The 21,577-nt window shown below is 40.6% G+C and overlaps 1 protein-coding gene across 1 annotated transcript; it reads left to right on the plus strand.

Moving 5' to 3' along the window:
• Positions 1-902: 902 nt before the first annotated feature.
• Positions 903-20,930, plus strand: LOC120062026 (microspherule protein 1-like). The gene is made up of 15 exons (XM_039011833.1): positions 903-1,069; positions 1,747-1,855; positions 1,963-2,137; positions 2,400-2,538; positions 3,160-3,324; positions 3,563-3,672; positions 3,940-4,048; positions 6,735-6,873; positions 17,858-17,933; positions 18,048-18,076; positions 18,274-18,366; positions 18,440-18,522; positions 18,700-18,787; positions 19,132-19,259; positions 19,496-20,930. Exons 2-15 carry the CDS (start codon positions 1,846-1,848, stop codon positions 19,580-19,582), a joined length of 1,431 nt encoding a protein of 476 aa, XP_038867761.1. The 5' UTR covers positions 903-1,069; positions 1,747-1,845; the 3' UTR covers positions 19,583-20,930.
• The last annotated feature ends 647 nt before the right edge of the window (positions 20,931-21,577 follow it).

The raw sequence follows: 21,577 nt of genomic DNA on the forward strand, positions 1-21,577 counted from the left end.
AAGTGTATACTCGTCAGACTTCATAATACTTCATCAGAAGTGTCGACCTAATTTGAGGGCTGAAGGGGTTGGGTGTCTTTTAAGTGTTTGGAATGCAACCACCGTAGACAGCCCTCGGCCCTAAACCCTCAGTCCTTGAATGACGTTTTACATATTCACATCCGAGTGTACCTTAAATGTCCCTTGCCCAAGCGAGGGAGAGTGATGATCAGAGAGGCAACATCCTTGGTGGAAATCTTGAAGTTGAACTTTAAAACAACCAACCTAAAGCTATTAATGTACCTAGTAAGCTAACATATCTAGCTAGCACTCCTGTCAGGTAGCTAGCTAGCTAGTTTTATAGTTTCGTAATTTATTCTAATACATTTAGGAATTGCAAAAAATATGTTTGAATCTAGCAACGTTTTTTAGGCTCCTCACTACGAGACTAAGCCAATTTGCCAACGCTAAAATCAATGTGTGTGTGTGTATATATATAAGCTAGCTTCATACTTTTTTCTGATTTGCCGAAAATGCAGCCTTGTTGATTACATTTGACACTTCACGGTCACCAGAGTTTGACATGTGACTACAGTTTGCATTGAATCGTGGGTCATATCAACCTCACATGTGACCTAAATTCTTCACTCTCCCTCGAGCTAAATTGAGGGCCGAGGGGATCACGTTGGTGAATTGGACCTCCACTTAAGATGGCAATCAATCTGCATCCGGTTTCGACGGGGATTGCCCCGAGGGAAAGTGGATAACGTGTTTGGACTGTCATCCATTTTTGAAGACATTTATTTCCATTGTTAGAGCGACCACTTGAGTATCTGGTCAATATAATGGATAGTCTGATGTAAATGAGACAGTCCTGTTGGTGGCGACAATGCACGTTACGAGAACGTTATGAAGTAGACGGCCAACGACATTTCCTGTGCGTACCGGAAATGTGTTTCGTTCTGTTATTGTTAGCATGAATGTAACTAGCTAGCTAATTTCGAATATAACAGAAACATAGAGCAATTGTGTTGATTTATTCGAAGTTCAACGTACCTGAAAGTTGGCTGATAAACCAGCCTGAGACGAGGTAGGTAGAGGAATAAGCGAAGAGGCTGCTTCGTTAGATAACCATGATGTGAAATGTTCCTAGCTTTGAAGACCGTTAACGTTACTGTTGTATCGACATCAAACTAGCTAGCAATAGCACAACTTGCCCAAGTATCTGTTCCCAGGAAGCTCCGATTCAAACTCCCATTCACCAGCTCAAGATTCACTTGAACCAGAATCTGGCCTTACAGGACGGAGACGTTGATATGGCGAATCTCCTTTCAGCCCCAGGAAGCAGCCATTCACCAGCTTTTCAAGCTTAATAATGTCAAAATACATTCGTTACTCACCAAATATTGAGTTTTAATGAGCAACTATCGTAATTTACAGCCGTCACGGCCGGTATGTACTAACAAAAAATGTGTAAATAAAAAGTTACATGCAACTGAAAAAATGCCTATTCGGCACCTCCAATGTATTGACCTGTTGTAGACTTCCGACCTATTCATGGAAGTAGGGTTTGTGATGACCGGGATCCTTGGGACGTGTACGATTTACATTTGTTGCTTCTACGTTTTATTTAGATCTTTTTGGATGTACATACCGCCCGTGACGTCAGTAAATGTCGATAGTTGCTAATCGAAACTCCATATTTGTTGAGTACATGCTTCCCATTTACCGCCCATCTCTGACTAATACCTTCCTCTTTCGTCTCAGATTGCCACCTGAGATACGTTGTCTGAGTGACACCTGCCGAATGTAGCAACATTATTTTATTCAACATTTATTCGAAATCTCTGGACTGTGAACAAGATCATGGAAAAAGGTATGCACATCTCTTGGTTGTCTGTCTGCCTTTTGTTGCAAGTTGTTGCCATTTATGTTGTCATAATCCATAGTGTCTAATATTGAGATTTGTCTCTATGGGGATAGATATGCAGGCAGGTGCTGCAGCTGCATCTGTGGTTGGGGCACCGATGGGAGCAGCTGGGACACAGAGCCGTTCAGAGGACGAGGAGTCGACTGGGATGAAAGATATCAAAAGAACAGCAACACAGGCATTTGTTGGGGGTGGTGGTGTTGTGCCCAATCGCAGGAGCTCTTCAAGGTTTGAACGTTACTCATTTGTCTCTGCAGGCACTTTTTTAGCTTCAATCTTTCCATCAGTTTTAACCTGAAATATGAACATCTAACACCTTGTTCAGTGATTAAAAATAACTGCCTACACTTCTGACCATTGGACAGCATTCATTCTGCATCACCTACCCTCTGAATTTGAAGTAGGCCTGCCTGAAAGGAAGCTCAAGGGTTCTCTCTGTTGCAGCTCTGGTTGCTATATGAAATCTAACCTGTTCCTCTCCTACTCCTAGGTCAATTAAAAGGAAGAAGTTTGATGATGAACTGGTGGAGAGCAGCCTGGCCAAGTCATCCAGCAGGGTCAAGGGCCCACCTGTCATCGAGCCAATCCGCTGCTCTGGGAGCGAACCCTCATCCAATGAGAAGAAGAAGGTATGAAGGAGGAATTGAATCCAAAGAGAGGGTGGTGTTTTTATGAGTAGCTCATATTGAGAAAGGTAGAGAGGGAGATACCGATAGTTGTTGAATTACTCTTGATTAAATGGCTAGACTATTAGCAGGTTAGCATTTTTCAGAACTGACCATAAAAATCATATACCATATAAACAGCACAATACTCTGCTGGTTGCAGTTTGTCATGAGTCTTGTTCTGGAGGCAGCTCTGCAGAGTGGTCACTAGCTGGCACAGCCACAGTCGTAAAATATGATTTTAAACCTAAACCCTAACCGTACTGTTATCCCTAATGTCTAACCTTACATTTAGACCAAAAAGCTTATTTTTTTATTTCCATAAATTTTTACAATATAGCCAATTTTGACTTTGCAGCTGGACTGTCTAAGGAAAAATTGCTGAGTTCTGCCTCCAGGACAAGACTCATAACAAACTGCAACCTGCAGAGTATTGTGCTGTTTATATGGTCAGTTCTTTATTTGTCTCTAGACTCTAACTAATAAGGGTGTCTGACCGATGATAAAATCACTACTAAAGTAAATGATGTAAAAGGCAAAGGAGATGTCTCATTGGTTCCCCATTTCCATGCTCCCCTATGTCAGATGTCCAAGTCCAGCACGACCCTCACGCCGCCCCTCACCATGGTGATCACCCCCCCGTCCATCGCCAAGAGGGTGAAGAAGAGCAAGCAGCCCCTCCAGATTACTAAAGACCTGGGCCGCTGGAAACCCACTGATGACCTGCTGCTCATCAATGCTGTGCTACAGGTAATAGGCCTAAAGACAGTAGAGAGAGGCTATTGATATATAACTGAAGCATCAGTGCTATAAATCATTGGAATTTGGCAGCGTAGTATACTATGTAAACATTGACCTTGATTAATGGAAATATGAATTTTCAATGTGTTTGCGATGTATCCATATAATCTTTCTATGGATGTATAATACAGCTCATTGATGTGGTAATGCACAACTGCCTGTGTGTATTGTGTGTGTGCGCTGTTAGACGACAGATCTGACCTCTGTTCATCTGGGAGTGAAATTCAGCTGTCGTTTCACCCTGAGGGAGATCCAGGAGCGCTGGTACTCTCTGCTCTATGACCCCGTCATCTCCAAGTAAGAGCTCCACCACATCCCACACACCCCTGGCCATCTCCTACTATCCACTTCCTCCTATCCTTTTCCTTCCTCTCTCTTTTGTCTTTCTCGTTCCGTCCAGCACATTTGACCACCACTGTCAAATTTGTTCCTCCCCCTTATTAATTAACCGCAAGACTGTTATTGTAATAGACAACCAATTATTGTTGATTTGACTGGTCAAGTAAAGGCAAATAAAATCTCTATTATTTGTGACAATGTTCTACCCCTGTCTCTGTGTTATAGGTTGGCATGGCAGGCGATGAGGCAGCTTCATCCGGAGGCCATTGCTGCAATCCAGAGCAAAGCTCTCTTCAGTCAGGCTGAGGAGGCTCTGCTGGCCAAGATTGCATCAGTGAGTGAGGCTGGGGGGGTTTCTATGGTGTTTGAAATATATCAGGTGAAGATGGCCCAGTTCTTGCTCTCAAAATATGTAGTCAGTCACAAAGCAACGCCCAAATATAGAGTTATTGAGCTCTCTATTGCATCTCAACCTTTTTAATCATACACACAGTTCAGAGATGGTTGAATAAACATCAGAAACCCAAACTCTATACAGTCCACACGATATGTATTTGGACAGTGAAGCAAACATTTTTAAAGTTGGCTTTATACTCCAGCATTTTGAATTTGATATAGCATTTTTCATATTAGGTGGGTTTTTTTTTTTTATTATATATTTTTTATATTATTTTTTTTATTATTATTTTTCAGGGTATTTTCATACATATGCCATGTTTGAAGAATTCACAAGTATTTGTACAAATTCACTTCTAGTGTATTAAAGAAGTCAAAAGTTTAGTATTTGGTTCCATATTCCTTGCACACAATGACTACATCACAATGACTATGTTTTGCCCAAGAGGAACTGAATGGTGAATAATGTCGTGTCATTTTGGAGTCACTTTTTTTATAAGTAAGAATAGATATTTCTGAACACTTATATTACTCCAGTCATCATTCACCATTCAGTTATTATTGGGCAAAACATAACCAAAACAAACTGCAAATGCATCCGAGTCCCAAGCTTGACTTAGTCATTGCGTGCTAGGAGTATGGGACCAAATACTAAACATTTGACTACTTTAATACACAATAAGTGAATTTGTCCAAATACATATGACTTCTTCAAATGGGGAAGGGATGCATAAAGTGCTTTAATTTCTAAACGGTGAAACAGATACACCCTCAAATAAAAGGTGACATTCTGTACTGTCGTCTTGTATGAAATACATTATTTCATATCCACAATGCTGGAGTATACAGTGAGTTCCAAAACTATTGGGACAGTGACACATTTTCTGTTTTGGCTCTGTACTCCAGCACTTTCAATTTGAAATGATACAATGACTATGGAGTTAAAGTGCAGACTGTCAGCTTTAGTTTGAGGGTATTTTCATCCATATCGGGTGAACTGTATTTACATAGTTCCCCTATTTTAAGGGACTAAAAGTATTGGGACAAATTCACTTATGTGCATTTTTTCCCCACCTTTATTTAACCAGGTAGGCTAGTTGAGAACAAGTTCTCATTTACAACTGCGACCTGGCCAAGATAAAGCAAAGCAGTTCGACACATACAACAACACAGAGTTAGACATGGAATAAACAAACATACAGTCAATAATACTGTAGGGGGGAAAAGTATATATACAGTGTATGCAAATGAGGTAAGATAAGGGAGGTAAAGGCAATAAAATAGGCCATAGTGGCGAGGTAATTACGATATAGCAATTAAACACTGGAGTGATAGATGTGTAGAAGATGAATGTGCAAGTAGAGATACTGGGGTGCAAAGGAGCAAAATAAATAAATACAGTATGGGGATGAGGTAGTTAAATGGGCTAATTACAGAGGGGCTATGTACAGGTGCAACGATCTGTGAGCTGCTCTGACAGCTGGTGCTTGAAGTTAGTGAGCTTCAGCGATTTTTGCAGTTCCAGTCATTGGCAGCAGAGAACTGGAAGGAAAGGTGGCCAAAGGAGGAATTGGCTTTGGGGGTGACCAGTGAAATATACCTGCTGGAGTGCGTGCTGCGGGTGGGTGCATTAAAGTAGTCAAAAGTTTAGTATTTGGTCCCATATTCCTAGCACGTAAGTCCTGAATGAATCGTGAATAATAATGAGTGAGAAAGTTACAGCTGCACAAATATCATACCCCCAAGACATGCTAACCTCTTACCAATACAATAACAGGTGAGGTTGCCATTTTTGGGGGAAGTTTGGTATTTGTGCGTATAACTTTTTCACTCATCATCCACTATTCAATCAGGACTATCCGTAGTCATTTTAGCATCCACATTAATGTAGAAGTGTTTAGAAACATGTTATATTCTTATTTACAATAAATGACTCAAATGACAATACATTATTTACAGTTAATTTCTATTGTGCACAAAATAATCTGAAACACAACCAAAACAAACAGGAAATCTATCAAACAAGTTTGTAGAATCACAAGCTTGGTATAATCATTGCGTGCTAGGAATATGGGACCGAATACTAAACTTTTGACTACATTAATACACGTGAATTTGTACCAATACTTTTAGTCCCCTAAAATGGGGGGGGGAACTATGTACAAAAAGTGCTGTAATTTCTAAACGGTTCACCCGATATGGATGAAAATACCCTCATTAAAGCTGACAGTCTGCACTTTAACCTCATAGTCAATATATAATTTCAAATCCAAAATGCTGGAGTACTGAAGCACTACAACAACAAATGTGTAACTGTCCCAATACTATGGGAGCTCACTGTAGAACCTCATTTCAAATGTTAGCTTCATTGTCCAAATACAGATGTGTGGACTGACTTTATATACATGTGTGTGTATATAGATTGATTATAAACATGTGTGTATATATGGTTCTGCCATAAAATAAGTGTATTGTTGCTGGAAAAAGCAATGACCTGCCCATTGGTGAAATATTTTTCTTGCTGCATATGTTTACATGTGTGGGATTGATGGTACTATATGCGTGTCAGTTTGAAGAAGTGAGTGTGGGTTTGTTTAAATATGTTTGTGTTTTCTGATGAACAGAGCAGTCAGCCCAAGCTGGAGGTGTTCCAGGAGCTGCTGAGTAAGCACCCCAGTGTGTTCTACCCCTCCCGCACACCCAAGAGCCTGCTGGTGCACTGGCAGCTGCTCAAACAGTACTACCTGCTGGAGGACCAGAGTGGTGAGAAACTCAAATGGGCTTATTGGTTCGTTACATATGTGTTGTACCAAATGCCACCCTATTCCCATAGCCTCTGGTCAAAAGTAGTGCACTAATACAGAATAGGGTACCATTTGGGATGCTGCTACACTGTTAGTCCATTACTTGATATCCATGGAGTGAATTATTTCTAAAAGTTGAACTACCTCCTGATTCCTGCTTACAAGCAAAAACTAAAGCAGGAAGCACCAGTGACTCGGTCAATAAGAAAGTGGTCAGGAGTAAGGTTCTTACGTAGGACGTAGGACGGCGGACGTAAAGGTAACGTAAAGGTAATGGCGGACTGAACGAAGTTATGTAGAGCACCTCAAGATAAATCATAATATTCGAAATATCTGCTAAATTAGACTAAAATATTAGCACTAAATAATCTGGTGGGTGATAACCTTCAATCTGGATAATAACACAAAACAAATCCTAAGATTAGAGACATTTATCGACAAATATTACGAAAACAAGCAACACCCAAACATGACGGAGAGTAAGACAGGGGAACCGATTCAAAAACGAAAACGTGACTCCTCAACCGACACGGATGATTTAATATTCTCACCACCGGCAATGGTAAAGGTCGAAACCGATCTGTTAAAATCAATAAATGACAAACTGGGTATACTTGAATTAGTTAGTAAAGATATAAAAGAGTTGAAGGCAAGCCTAGAGATGAGTGATGAAAAAGCTGCGACATTGGAGAAGGAAACACACGCGCTAAAAGGGACCGTCAATAAAATTGAAACCGAAATGAATGAAATTAAAAAGGAGAACACCGTTCTGAAGGAATGCTTACTAGACATACAAACTAGATCCATGAGAGAGAATTTGGTACTTACAGGTATCCAAGAGAAAGAAGGAGAGGTTCCTGAATCTGTAGTTAGAGAGTTCCTTTTTGCAGCGCTTCAGATTCCACGCGAAGTTATCGATAAGATCCAACTTGAACGTGTACACCGCCTCGGACAGAGAGGGCAGAGGTACGAACGCCAATCGTTGCCAAATTTGCTTCATTTAAAGATAAAATAATGGTTAAAAGCCTGGGTAAAAGACTTGCTGGGACCAAAATTGGCATGAATGATCAGTTTCCGAAAGAAATTGCAGAACGGCGCAAAGTTCTGTATCCAATTTTCAAAGAAAATAGATTAAAAGCGAAACGAGTAGCTCTCGTCGTTGATAAACTATATATTGATAACCAGTTGTTCAGAGACACAAAGACTACTCCATGGTTATTTTAAAAATTACAAAGTTCTCATAGATGAGGAAAATAAACACAATTCAAGCCCGGTTATTGATTGTAACAATACAATACAAAATATAGCTTTTCTATAAATCTTCATATATAACTAATTGAACACAAGCACTATTTCTACATAGTGAAGATAAAAACTAAGTAAACAGAAGGCACAGTATGTGTGGATGGTGTGGTGTGTGTTTATTTTTATTTGTTATGTTTGGAAAGTTGAGTGAGTGAGTAATGAAATAGTTGCATATCCCAGAGCCAGTGTATTGCTGTGGGCCGGGTATGAGAGGGCTTTCAATGTTGTTCAGATGATGGATATACTTTTATAATGAATTATACGTCTTATTTATTTATTGTCCTGTCATGGGGAACTACATTTTTAAAATAAATTATATCTAATTATTTATTATCCTATTTTAATGGTACGGTCCATGGCCCTATACCCTAGACACCCACATGAATGGCCCAGATACTAAGGAGAAGTCCCTAACTGTTTTATGTGCATGCTGTAAGCGGTCTGTATGCAGCCAAAATGAGGTCAGGGACCAAGAGCAGCACTGCCCCCTCAAGATTCTGAGCCTGCTTGGCAGGGTTGGTCCTGCAAAGCCAAAGCCCCCTAAAGGGAGAGCATAATAAACAAGGAAATTCTCAAAGCTGCTAATGAGAACCTTGACGACCTTGTACCTAGCCGGTGGGGATTCCGGTGGGGTGCCCCCAACCAGGCAGTGGCAGTGCTGGCAACACTAGCTGCAGTAACCCATGGGGAGGGGGTCACACTCGGACATTCAGAGAGGGGGTATATTATTGTGGCCCTGGTGGCACGAAATCAAGTCGGACTGCATGGAGATGCTTGGGAACATGGTCAAAATGGATGACCGTATTGTGGGTGTTTCAGGAAGAAGGTGTACATTTGACCTCCATCATTTAGGATGTGACAATGGTAAATAAATCTCTACATTTATGCTCATTTTTTGCGCGGTCTTGCAGGCCTTCTCATGCAGCTGCAACTGCAAGTACATTTGTAAATCATGATCCATCTTGAGTTGGGCTCTGGGATGGTGCAATTGTTGAGAGGGTGAGCTTATGGTTGTGTGGGGGTAAGGGCTGAATGTGTGTGGGTGTATGTGTGTATCCCACAACTGTTGCGAAGGAAGAAGTAAATGATGTTAGGGACTATAGAGGATGATTCACAGCAATATGTAATAAAAATAGAGGTGAGGGCGATGGAAATGCATTTGGCAATGGATCTGCTTCGGTTCGGTGGATGGCGCTGTGTGCACTTTTCGAAGGATGGATCCCAGTCGGTCCGGGGCTGTGCGATGCGGGGGGTCGGGGGTGGTCTGCCGGTCATTGGGATGACAACCCAACTCGAGATGGGGGCTTTTGGCGGGTGGAATAGTGGGGACCAATTGGAGGTTTGCTTAGTGGAGATGCAAATGTCATGGTACAACTATATAGACACTCAATCATTATGTTACTTTTTAATAGGACGTTTACAAACATATATTTTGATAAAAATAATTGAAAGGTGTGTCTCATTATGGTAAGTGGTGAAATAAGTATAGCCAGTTACAATTGTAATGGCTTAGCAGATAATAAGAAAAGACGATCAGTATTTACCTGGCTAAAAGAGAAGGATTATAATATCTACTGTTTACAGGAAACCCATTCGACAGTTTTAGATGAAGTTTTGTGGAAAAAGAACTGGGGGGGCGAAATATATTTCTCCCATGGGCAAAGAAATTCAAAAGGGGTGATGGTTTTAATTAATAATAACTTTGATCCAAATGTGCAACTTGTCCAAACAGATCCTCAAGGTAGATGGATTATTTTAAATATGTTATTGGACAATAAACATATATGGCTTATTAACCTATACGGTCCGAATAATGATGATCCAAGCTTCTTTGACAATATATATAAGAATGTATCAACTCTACAAGCAACACTAGACTCTATTATTATAGTGGGAGATTTTAATACGGTCTTAAATACCTCTATGGACCGGAAAGGAAATCACACTACAAACTATCACCCTCAGGCACTTAAGGAAATCAGGAATGTCATGGATATATTGGAATTAGTGGATATATGGAGACTTAAATACCCTGACCTAGTGAGATATACATGGCGGAGGCTTAATCAAGCTAGTCGCCTTGACTACTTTCTTATATCATTCTCTCTGGCACCAAAAGTTAAAAAGTGTTTGATAGGGGACAGAATGCGGTCGGACCATCACATAATTGGCATATATATTACTCTTACAGAATTTCCACGTGGGCGAGGATATTGGAAATTTAATCAAAGCCTACTAGATGATAAATTGTTTAGAACTAGGACAGAAGAATTTATAACTGACTTTTTTAGACATAACATAGGTACAGCAGATCCCCATATTGTATGGGACACTTTTAAGTGTGGCTTTAGAGGCCATGCAATTCAGTACTCATCTATAAAACAAAAGCAATTTCGATCAAAAGAGTCCATATTAACAAAGGAAATTGAAGGACTAACAGTACAGTTAGATAACAATAAAAACGGTACCATAGAGGCACAGAATAAGTTAGAGGAAAAACAAAAAGAAATGGAGGAACTTATTCAAGAAAGATCCAGTGTAATATATTACAAAAATAAAGCGAACTGGATGGAATATGGGGAAAAATGCACCAAATTCTTTTTCAATCTTCAATATAGAAATGCTACCAAAAAAAACGTATTAAAACTTGTTACAAATGATGGAGTCACGCATGATTCACCAAATGATATTTTGAAAGAGGAAGTAAAGTACTTTAAGAATATATTTTCGTTTCAGGCTCCTCCATCTCCACTAACTGAAACTAATTGTATGGATCTTTTCCCTAATAATAATGTAAAATTAACATCTGTACAGAAAGACTCATGTGAAGGCCTAATTACAGAGGAGGAACTACTTGATGCAATTGGGGCCTTTAAGGATGGGAAAACTCCAGGACTGGATGGCATACCAGTGGAAGTATACAAACATTTTTTTGATATACTCAAAGGACCATTATTAGCTTGTTTTAACCACTCCTATATAAATGATAGATTATCAGACACGCAACAAGAAGGTGTGATATCATTATTACTGAAACAGGACCCAAGTGGTATATATAAAGATCCAGTCCATTTAAAAAATTGGAGACCTCTTACACTTCAGTGTTGTGATGCAAAAATCCTAGCAAAATGCTTGGCGCATAGAATAAAAAAAGTTTTGTCAGATATTATTCATCCTAATCAGACAGGTTTTTTACATGGACGATACATTGGAGATAATATAAGGCAAGTACTGGAAACAATAGAACACTATGAAATATCGGGGACACCAGGCCTGGTTTTCATAGCTGATTTTGAAAAGGCTTTTGATAAAGTACGACTGGAGTTTATATATAAATGCCTAGAATATTTCAATTTTGGGGAATCTCTTATAAAATGGGTAAAAATTATGTATAGTAACCCTAGGTGTAAAATAGTAAATAATGGCTACATCTCAGAAAGTTTTAAACTATCTAGAGGAGTAAAACAAGGTTGTCCACTATCGGCATATCTATTTATTATTGCCATCGAAATGTTAGCTGTTAAAATTAGATCAAACATTAATATTAAGGGATTAGAAATCCAGGGCCTAAAAACTAAGGTGTCATTGTACGCTGATGATTCATGTTTTCTTTTAAAACCACAACTAGAATCTCTCCACGGCCTCTTAGAGGATCTAGATATATTTGCTATCCTCTCTGGATTAAAACCAAATTATGATAAATGTACCATATTACGTATTGGATCACTAAAAAATACACATTTTACATTGCCATGTAGTTTACCAATTAAATGGTCTGACGGTGATGTGGACATACTCGGTATACAAATCCCAAAAGAAAGAAATGATCTCACTCCAATAAATTTTTATAGAAAGTTAGCAAAAATAGATAAGATCTTGCTACCATGGAAAGGAAAATACCTGTCTATTTGTGGGAAAATCACCCTGATTAACTCTTTAATCATATCACAGTTTACCTATTTGCTTATGGTTTTGCCTACACCTAGTGACCTGCTTTTTAAATTATATGAACAAAAAATATTCAATTTTATTTGGAACGGCAAGCCAGATAAAATTAAAAGGGCCTATTTATATAACGAATATGAATTCGGAGGGCAGAAATTATTAAATATTAAAGCATTAGACCTCTCACTAAAGGCATCAGTCATACAAAAGTTATACTTAAATCCAAACTGGTTCTCTAGTAGATTGGTACGAATGTCTCATCCTATGTTCAAGAAGGGCCTTTTTCCCTTTATTCAGATTACACCTGCTCACTTTCGGTTGCTTGAAAAGGAAATAATCTCCAAAATATCTTTATTTTTTAAGCAAGCCTTAGAAAGTTGGTTGCAATTTCAGTTTAATCCACCTGAAAGGACGGAACAAATAGTACAACAAATCTTGTGGTTAAATTCAAATATAGTAATTGATAAAAAAAACTGTATTTATCGAAGAAATGTTTAAAAAAGGTATAATTTTTGTGAATGATATCATAAATAGGACTGGTGGAGTAATGTCACACATGCAGCTAACGCAGACATATGGAAATGTCTGCTCTACCCAAAATTACAACCAATTAATTGCAGCATTACCACAAAAATGGAAGAGGCAGGTGGAAGGGGATAAAAGTAAGGAACTTGTATGTCGGCCTTATATTAAAGAACATAAATGGTTAAAGAAAAGTGTGATAAATAAAAACATATACCAATTTCATTTAAGGACCAAAAAACTTACAGCTGTGCCATATAAATTGCAAAATAGTTGGGAAGAGATTTTCGATGTACCCATTCCATGGCACATGGTGTATGAATTGATACGCAAAACAACGCCGGATTCAAAACTTCGAATTTTTCAATTTAAATTATTGTACAAAATTCTTGCAACTAATAGAATGTTATATATATGGGGGATACAATCTTCCCAGCTCTGTAGATTCTGCTGTGAGGAGGCAGAGTCATTAGACCATTTATTTTGGTATTGTCCGCATGTAGCTCGTTTTTGGTCACAGGTCCAGGAATGGTTGAAGAATTGCAACATTTGCGTAGAACTAACGCTACAGATAGCAATACTGGGGGATTTGAAAAGCCATAGTCAATCAATCAATAATATAATAATTATTTTAGCAAAAATGTTTATTTTTAATTTACAATCCGTGGAAGCTATGAGAATAGGAAGATTCAAATCTTTTGTGAAGCATCACAGCACAGTTGAAAAATATATGGCAAATAAAAATCCGAAATGGATGATGTTGGAAGATAGATGGGAAAGGTTGAGTGGAGCTGAAGGGTGGGACTAATAACAAGATAAACAATGTAGGGCATACGGGATCTGTGAAATGTGTATAGGTGCGGAGCTATTGTGAAATAGCACAGTTACAAGTGGAAATCAAACTGGATGGACAACAGAAATAGAGGAAGGACTAAGAACAAACAAGAGAGAACTATTATAAAGTAGACTGTGTCTGTAAAATGTGTATAAGATGTATAAATTGAAGGTAAAAACAGAAATGTTTATCAGTTTACTCCAATTGGGGGATCGGTGGTAGGGTTTGCGGGGAATAATAATAAAGGTATACTCTTTAAAAAAGTATATGTCTATGTAGGTATGTGTATGTATATATGTGTATATGTATGCATACGTGAATGGATATATATATTTACCCAAAAAAATATGGGGGATTGGAAATGATGCAGACAATTACATTGGAAGCAACATTCTTTCCGCAATATTAAGCTGATCCACCCCCCAAAAAAAAAAAAAAGTGGTCAGGTGAAGCAGATGCTAAGCTACAGGACTGCACAGACTGGAATATGTTCCGGGATTCTTCTGATGGCATTGAGGCGTACACCACATCAGTCATTGGCTTCATCAATAAGTGCATCGATGACGTTGTCCCCACAGTGACCGTACATACCCCAACCAGAATCCATGGATTACAGGCAACATCCGCACTGAGCTAAAGGGTAGAGCTGCCACTTTCAAGGAGCGGGACTCTAACTTGGAAGCCAGTAAGAACTCCCGCTATGCCCTCCGACGAACCATCAAACAGGCAAAGCGTCAATACATGACTAAGATCGACTCGTACTACACCGGCTCCGACGCTCGTCGGATGTGGCAGGGCTTGCAAACTATTACAGACTACAAAGGGAAGCACAGCCACTCGCTGCCCAGTGACACAAACCTATCAGACGAGCTAAATTACTTCTATGTTCGCTTCGAGACAAGTAACACTGAAACATGCATGAGCGCACCAGCCGTTCCAGGCGATTGTGTGATCATGCTTTCCTTAGCCAATGTGAGTAAGACCTTTAAACAGATCAACATTCACAAGGCAGCAGGGCCAGACGGATTACCAGGACGTGTGCTCCGAGCATGCGCTGACCAACTGGCAAGTGTCTTCACTGACATTTTCAACCTGTCCCTGACTGAGTCTGTAAAACCAACATGTTTCAAGCAGAACACCATAGTCCCTGTGCCCAATAACATTAAGGTAACCTGCCTAAACGACTACCGACCCGTAGCACTCACGTCTGTAGCCATGAAGTGCTTTGAAAGGTTGGTCATGGCTCACATCAACACCATTATCCCAGAACCCCAAGACCCACTCCAATTTGCGTACCGCCCCAACAGATCCACATATGATGCAATCTCTATTGCACTCAACACTGCCTTTTCCCACCGGGACAAAAGGAACACCTATTTGAGAATGCTATTCATTGACTACAGCTCAGCATCCAACACCATAGTGCCCTCAAAGCTCATCACTAAGCTAAGGACCCTGGGACTTAACACCTTCCTCTGCGACTGGATCCTGGACTACCTGATGAGCCGACCACCGGTGATAAGGGTAGGGAACAACACATCTGCCACGCTGATCCTCAACACGGGGGCCCCTCAGGGGTGCGTGCTCAGTCCCCTCCTGTACTCCCTGTTCACTCATGACTGCATGGCCAGGCATGACTCCAACACCATCAAGTTTGCAGACGACACAACAGTGGTAGGCCTGATCACCGATAACGATGAGGCAGCCTATAGGGAGGAGGTCAGAGACCTGGTCGTGTGGTGCCAGGACAACAACCTCTCCCTCAACGTGATCAAGACAAATGAGATTGTGGACTACAGGAAAAGGAGGACCGAGCACGCCCCCATTCTCATCGACGGGGCTGTAGTAGAACAGGTTGAGAGCTTCAAGTTCCTTGGTGTCCACATCACCAACAAACTATCATGGTATAAACACACTAAGACAGTCGTGAAGAGGGCTCGACAAAACCTATTCTCCCTCAGGAGACTGAAAAGATTTGGCATGGGTCCTCAGATCCTCAAAAGGTCCTACAGCTGCACAATCGAGAGCATCCTGACTGGTTGCATCACCTGCCGGGTATGGTAACTGCTCGGCCACCAACCGCAAGGCACTACAGAGGGTAGTGCGAAAGGCCCAGTACATCACTGGGGCCAAGCTTCCTGCCATCCAGGGACTCCATATCAGGCAGTGTCAGAGGAAGGCCCTAAAAAGACTCCAGCCACCCGAGTCATAGACTGTTCTTTCTGCTACCGCATGGCACGCGGTACCGGAGCACCAAGTCTTGGTCCAAAAGGCTTCTTAACAGCTTCTACCCCCAAGCCATAAGACTCCTGAACAGCTAATCAAGGGCTACCCAGACCCCTCTTTTACACTGCTGCTACTCTCTGTTTATAGTCTATGCATAGTCACTTTAACTCTATCTACATGTACATATAACCTCAATTACCTCAACTAACCGGTGCCCCAGCACATTGACTCTGTACCAGAACCACCTGTATATAGCTTTGCTTGTTCTGTTACTGCTGCTGTTTAATTATTTGTTTATTTTCTATTTTTTACTTACAGTGAGGGGGGGGAAGTATTTGATCCCCTGCTGATTATGTACGTTTGCCCACTGACAAAGAAATGATCAGTCTATAATTTTAATGATAGGTTTATTTGAACAGTGAGAGACAGAATAACAACAAAAAAATCCAGAAAACGCATGTCAAAAATGTTAAAAATTGATTTTCATTTTAATGAGGGAAATGAGTATTTGACCCCCTTTCAATCAGAAAGATTTCAGGCTCCCAGGTGTCTTTTATACAGGTAACGAGCTGAGATTAGGAGCACACTTGAAGGGAGTGCTCCTAATCTCAGCTTGTTACCTGTATAAAAGACACCTGTCCACAGAAGCAATCAATCAATCAGATTCCAAACTTTCCACCATGGCCAAGACCAAAGAGCTCTCCAAGGATGTCAGGGACAAGATTGTAGACCTACACAAGGCTGGAATGGGCTACAAGACCATCGCCAAGCAGCTTGGTGAGAAGGTGACAACAGTTGGTGCGATTATTCACAAATGGAAGAAACACAAAAGAACTGTCAATCTCCCTCGGCCTGGGGCTCCATGCAAGATCTCACCTCGTGGAGTTGCAATGATCATGAGAACGGTGAGGAATCAGCCCAGAACTACACGGGAGGATCTTGTCAATGATCTCAAGGCAGCTGGGACCATAGTCACCAAGAAAACAATTGGTAACACACTACGCCGTGAAGGACTGAAATCCTGCAGCACCCGCAAGGTCCCCCTGCTCAAGAAAGCACATATACATGCCCGTCTGAAGTTTGCCAATGAACATCTGAATGATTCAGAGGACAACTGGGTGAAAGTGTTGTGGTCAGATGAGACCAAAATGGAGCTCTTTGGCATCAACTCAACTCGCCGTGTTTGGAGGAGGAGGAATGCTGCCTATGACCTCAAGAACACCATCCACACCGTCAAACATGGAGGTGGAAACATTATGCTTTGGGGGTGTTTTTCTGCTAAGGGGACAGGACAACTTCACCGCATCAAAGGACGATGGACGGGGCCATGTACCGTCAAATCTTGGGTGAGAACCTTCTTCCCTCAGCCAGGGCATTGAAAATGGGTCGTGGATGGGTATTCCAGCATGACAATGACCCAAAACACATGGCCAAGGCAACAAAGGAGTGGCTCAAGAAGAAGCACATTATGGTCCTGGAGTGGCCTAGCCAGTCTCCAGCCCTTAATCCCATAGAGAATCTGTGGAGGGAGCTGAAGGTTCGAGTTGCCAAACGTCAGCCTCGAAACCATAATGACTTGGAGAAAATCTGCAAAGAGGAGTGGGACAAAATCCCTCCTGAGATGTGTGCAAACCTGGTGGCCAACTACAAGAAACGTCCGACCTCTGTGATTGCCAACAAGGGTTTTGCCACCAAGTACTAAGTCATGTTTTGCAGAGGGGTCAAATACTTATTTCCCTCATTAAAATACAAATCAATTTATAACATTTTTGACATGCATTTTTCTGGATTTTTTTTGTTATTCTGTCTCTCACTGTTCAAATAAACCTACCATTAAAATTATAGACTGATCATTTCTTTGTCAGTGGGCAAACATACAAAATCAGCAGGGGATCAAATACTTTTTCCCCTCACTAACTTTTTTAAAAAAAGCGTTGTTGGTTAAGGGCTCGTATGTAAGCATTTCACTAAGGTCTAGACCTGTTGTATTCGGCACATGTGACAAATTTGATTTGTTCCACTGTTGCAAACTAAAACTAAGTGAGTTGACAGTGCCCATCAGTCCCCCTATATATGATGCCTTATTGTATGGTTTGATTCTCTTTTGCAGTCCAACCTTTCCCTAAAGGTGACCAAGTCCTCAACTTCTCTGATGCTGAGCAGCTGGTGGATGATGCTAAGCTAAAGTAAGAGAACCGGTCAACATTCTGACCACAATTAATTTCCAGTTTCCCTGAGTTAAAATTTAGAGCTCCTCCTCTCCTCGTCATTCTAATCAGTTTCTCTGTTTCGTTACCCAGGGAGAGCAGAGATGAGGTACTGGAGCATGGTGAGTTACTCAAACATAACTTGCACACTACTGACACATAAAAGGAGTCTATCTAAGAAGGTGCTTCATTGATCAAATTCAAAGCACCTGAATGCATGTTCCTTAATGCATGTTGGTTGGCTTAGAAGTCTGTCATCTCTTCTCCTCTTCCTCATTCTCTCTCCTGCTGCCCTTCCTCATTCTGTCCCCACTTTCAGAGCTGATGATATCTGACCGCCATCAGAAGAAGGAGATAAGACAGCTGGAGCAGGAGCTACCACGCTGGCAGGTCCTGGTGGACAGCATCACAGGTGTGAGAGTGTGTGAGAGTGTGTGTGTGTAAGAAGCCAGTCTTGCAGGGGGTTTATGTTGTTGTGTTCTCAGGTATGAACTCTCCAGACTTTGACAACCAGACGCTGGCAGCTCTGAGAGGCCGGATGGTTCGCTACCTTATGAGGTCACGAGAGGTGAGCAGCTAATTTCAGATTGAATTAACTGAATTTACAGTACAGTACCAAATTATATTAGGACCATAGTAAGATGACTGTGGAGCAAGTTCATTATATGGAAATGTATGCTTATGAAATGTGAAAATATGAAAATGTTTTATATATATTTTATGAAGCTAATCTGACTTCCTCTAGATCACCCTGGGCAGAGCCACCAAGGACAAGCAAATAGATGTGGATCTGTCTCTGGAAGGACCTGCCTGGAAGATCTCCAGGAAACAAGGTTTCAGCACCCTTATCAGCACCATGACATGGACCTCATTTAACATATGGACCTCATTTCAGTCACAGCCAATGGTAGTGCACTAAATAGGGAATAGGATGCCATTTTGGATGCAACCCATATCTGCATTACCTGGGTCTGATGCTGAAGAACCTGTATCTGGGCTCTAGAGGGCAGTGCTTGCCCTGTCCTCACTTAACCATAGTGAAATTAGACCCTGTTGAAATGACTGTTTTCTGATAAACGTCTATCATATAGTAATATTATGGCCCCATATCAGGACTTGATCTCGTTTTTCATTGTGTGTTTGTAACTGTTTATAACTGTCTATGTCTAATGTACAGGGATCATTAAACTGAAGAACAACGGGGACTTCTTCATAGCCAACGAGGGCCGCAGGCCCATCTACATAGACGGCAGACCAGTCCTGTCGGGCAACAAGTGGAAACTCAACAACAACTCTGTAGTGGAGGTTTGTGGAAATTTCTGTAAGACTTAAATGGCAGGATGTATTATACGGTAGCTGGTGCAAGAAGAGTGACATGGAAGAAACATTTTTAAGGGGCTTAATTTTTTTAATGAACAACAGACTACATAGTTGAGATTGAATTCTGTCTGCCTGTCATGCTTTTTACTTCACAATACCTGATCTATAACAACCACCTCTACTAATACATGAATGTCACAACAAGTCATTTGTCTCTCCAGATTGCAGGTCTTCGTTTTGTGTTTCTGATTAACCAGGAGCTGATCTCACTCATCAAGGCAGAAGCAGCTAAGATGAATCAGCAGTGAGAGAGCAAGGCCAAGATAGCTGCTTTTAGCAACACTGGTGTATTGGCACACAAGCATTGCTGGGAATTGGTTTGCAAAAACTGAATAGTCCGCAGGCCAGAAGTTAATAAAATTATATTTCAACTTATTCTGCCGGTGGTCTTGACGGTTGGTCCTTATAGCGAGGGGAATTTGAGACAAAATATCGAAGTATGTGGAAAGTCTGTTAAATAATACCTTTAGATAATTTGTCTCAAGTTCCCCCAGTTAAAAAGACCCACCGGCAGTTAGTTGAAATGGAATTTTATTTAACTTCTTTCTCTGTTGCGGAAAGACTGATACATGTTTGATAGTGTCTTGATGCTGTATTGTTTGTCCTTCATGTTCTAATACTTCAATGTTACCCCTTGTGTTTTTTTGTAATAATAAAAAATAAAAAAATCTTGCTCCCCCCTGCCTGTTCGGTTTTTTAGCAACCCAATTCCCAGCAATGCTAGTGTGTCAGTGCACCAGCGTTGCTAAAAGCAGTTAAGGGTAAGACACATGCCTGTGTCCACTGCCCAGCCAGCTCCTTCATACAGAGCAACGTACGGTGGCCAATGGACACGACCAGGAGACTAATGAACACCACCAAGGAGCCTAGTAGACGAGGACCACATGAAGGACTACAGATTTGAAGGAAAGTAACCCGGAACCCCTTTAGTCATGGTTATACAGTGGAGTAAGAGCACGACACACACACTCTGAGAATGATTGTGGTCTTTGGCTACATCACATACCTTTCCGCTGCTGGACATTTTAGGGTGAATCTCATCTCAAAGAACCTAAATGATACTTTCCTTGTAACTACAGGACCGTAACACCAGTTTAGTCTTGTTTTAAAGTTTAAATTGGGATTCATATCAGGAGGTTCCACAGTGCCTTTTAAGACAATGGATTTGTTTTAAAACTGTGTTTCCTTTTAGTTCATACAGATAGGTTTAGGTTGAATTGGTACATGCAAAGATACATTTAGGACCAGGATAGGGAATCAGTCGTAAAAAGTGATATTGTGTATGTATGTATTAGTGCTACTTAAGCCAAAGCCATGTAAAAGTCAATGTGACAGTTTGTTTGATTTTTGTATGAAAGCTTGGATTAAAATGTGTCATTAGTTGAACCATTTCCTGAGTGTCATAATAATTGCATGTAAATGTTGTTTATTTTTCTACCACAAGGTGTAGCTGTTGGATAAGTAATGTTTTTTTTGTTTTTTTTTGCATTTCTTCATTCTTACTCTGTTAATGAGTGCTACAGTATTATCTTTGATATTATTCATATCTGAAAGATGTAAGCAGTCAATGAATTAAAAAAACATTCTACTCCATAATTTGGCCTATAAGTGTTGACTTGTGGCATCAACAAAACTTAAGTCCCACTAGCTGGTGTAGTGCTTGTCGGACTACAGTACATCACAGCAGCGATATTTTCTTGCAACATTGTGAGAAAGTTGGTTATTAATTGCCTGTATCAGAGACACCAACGTTTTGGTTTAATATGCTGCAAAATCAAAGAAGATCAGATATGCAGATTTTCTGGAAGTGTGAAATATGGTCTATTGAAGATACTATTCTGTTAAAATGCTCATAACGTCTGAGTTGAAACACTTGTTGCAGTTCATAAATTCATAAATCGTTTTACTTTCTGTTAAACTTCAATCAAACACGTTCTGTGTTAGCCTGGGTACCAGTTTGTTTCTGCCTTGCCAATTCCTTGTGGAATTCTCATGCCAAACTAAAATTGTTTGCCAATGAGGGAGTTTGATTATGTGCACCTGGCAATTGCCCGTGAAGTGAACGGGCAAAATCGGTGAGGGAGGAGTGCCTTTCTCAAATCGAACAGTAATCTGTGCAGCTTGGTCATGTTTTCAACAAGGCATCATGATGCATCGTTTAGAAACATACATCTCGCCCTTAAAATATGTTTGAATTTTCAAACCAGTTTTCATTGTGAAGGCAGATGAAGCGTTTTTATCAA

This window comes from Salvelinus namaycush, chromosome 2, assembly GCF_016432855.1.
Source record: "Salvelinus namaycush isolate Seneca chromosome 2, SaNama_1.0, whole genome shotgun sequence".
NCBI lineage: Eukaryota > Metazoa > Chordata > Actinopteri > Salmoniformes > Salmonidae > Salvelinus > Salvelinus namaycush.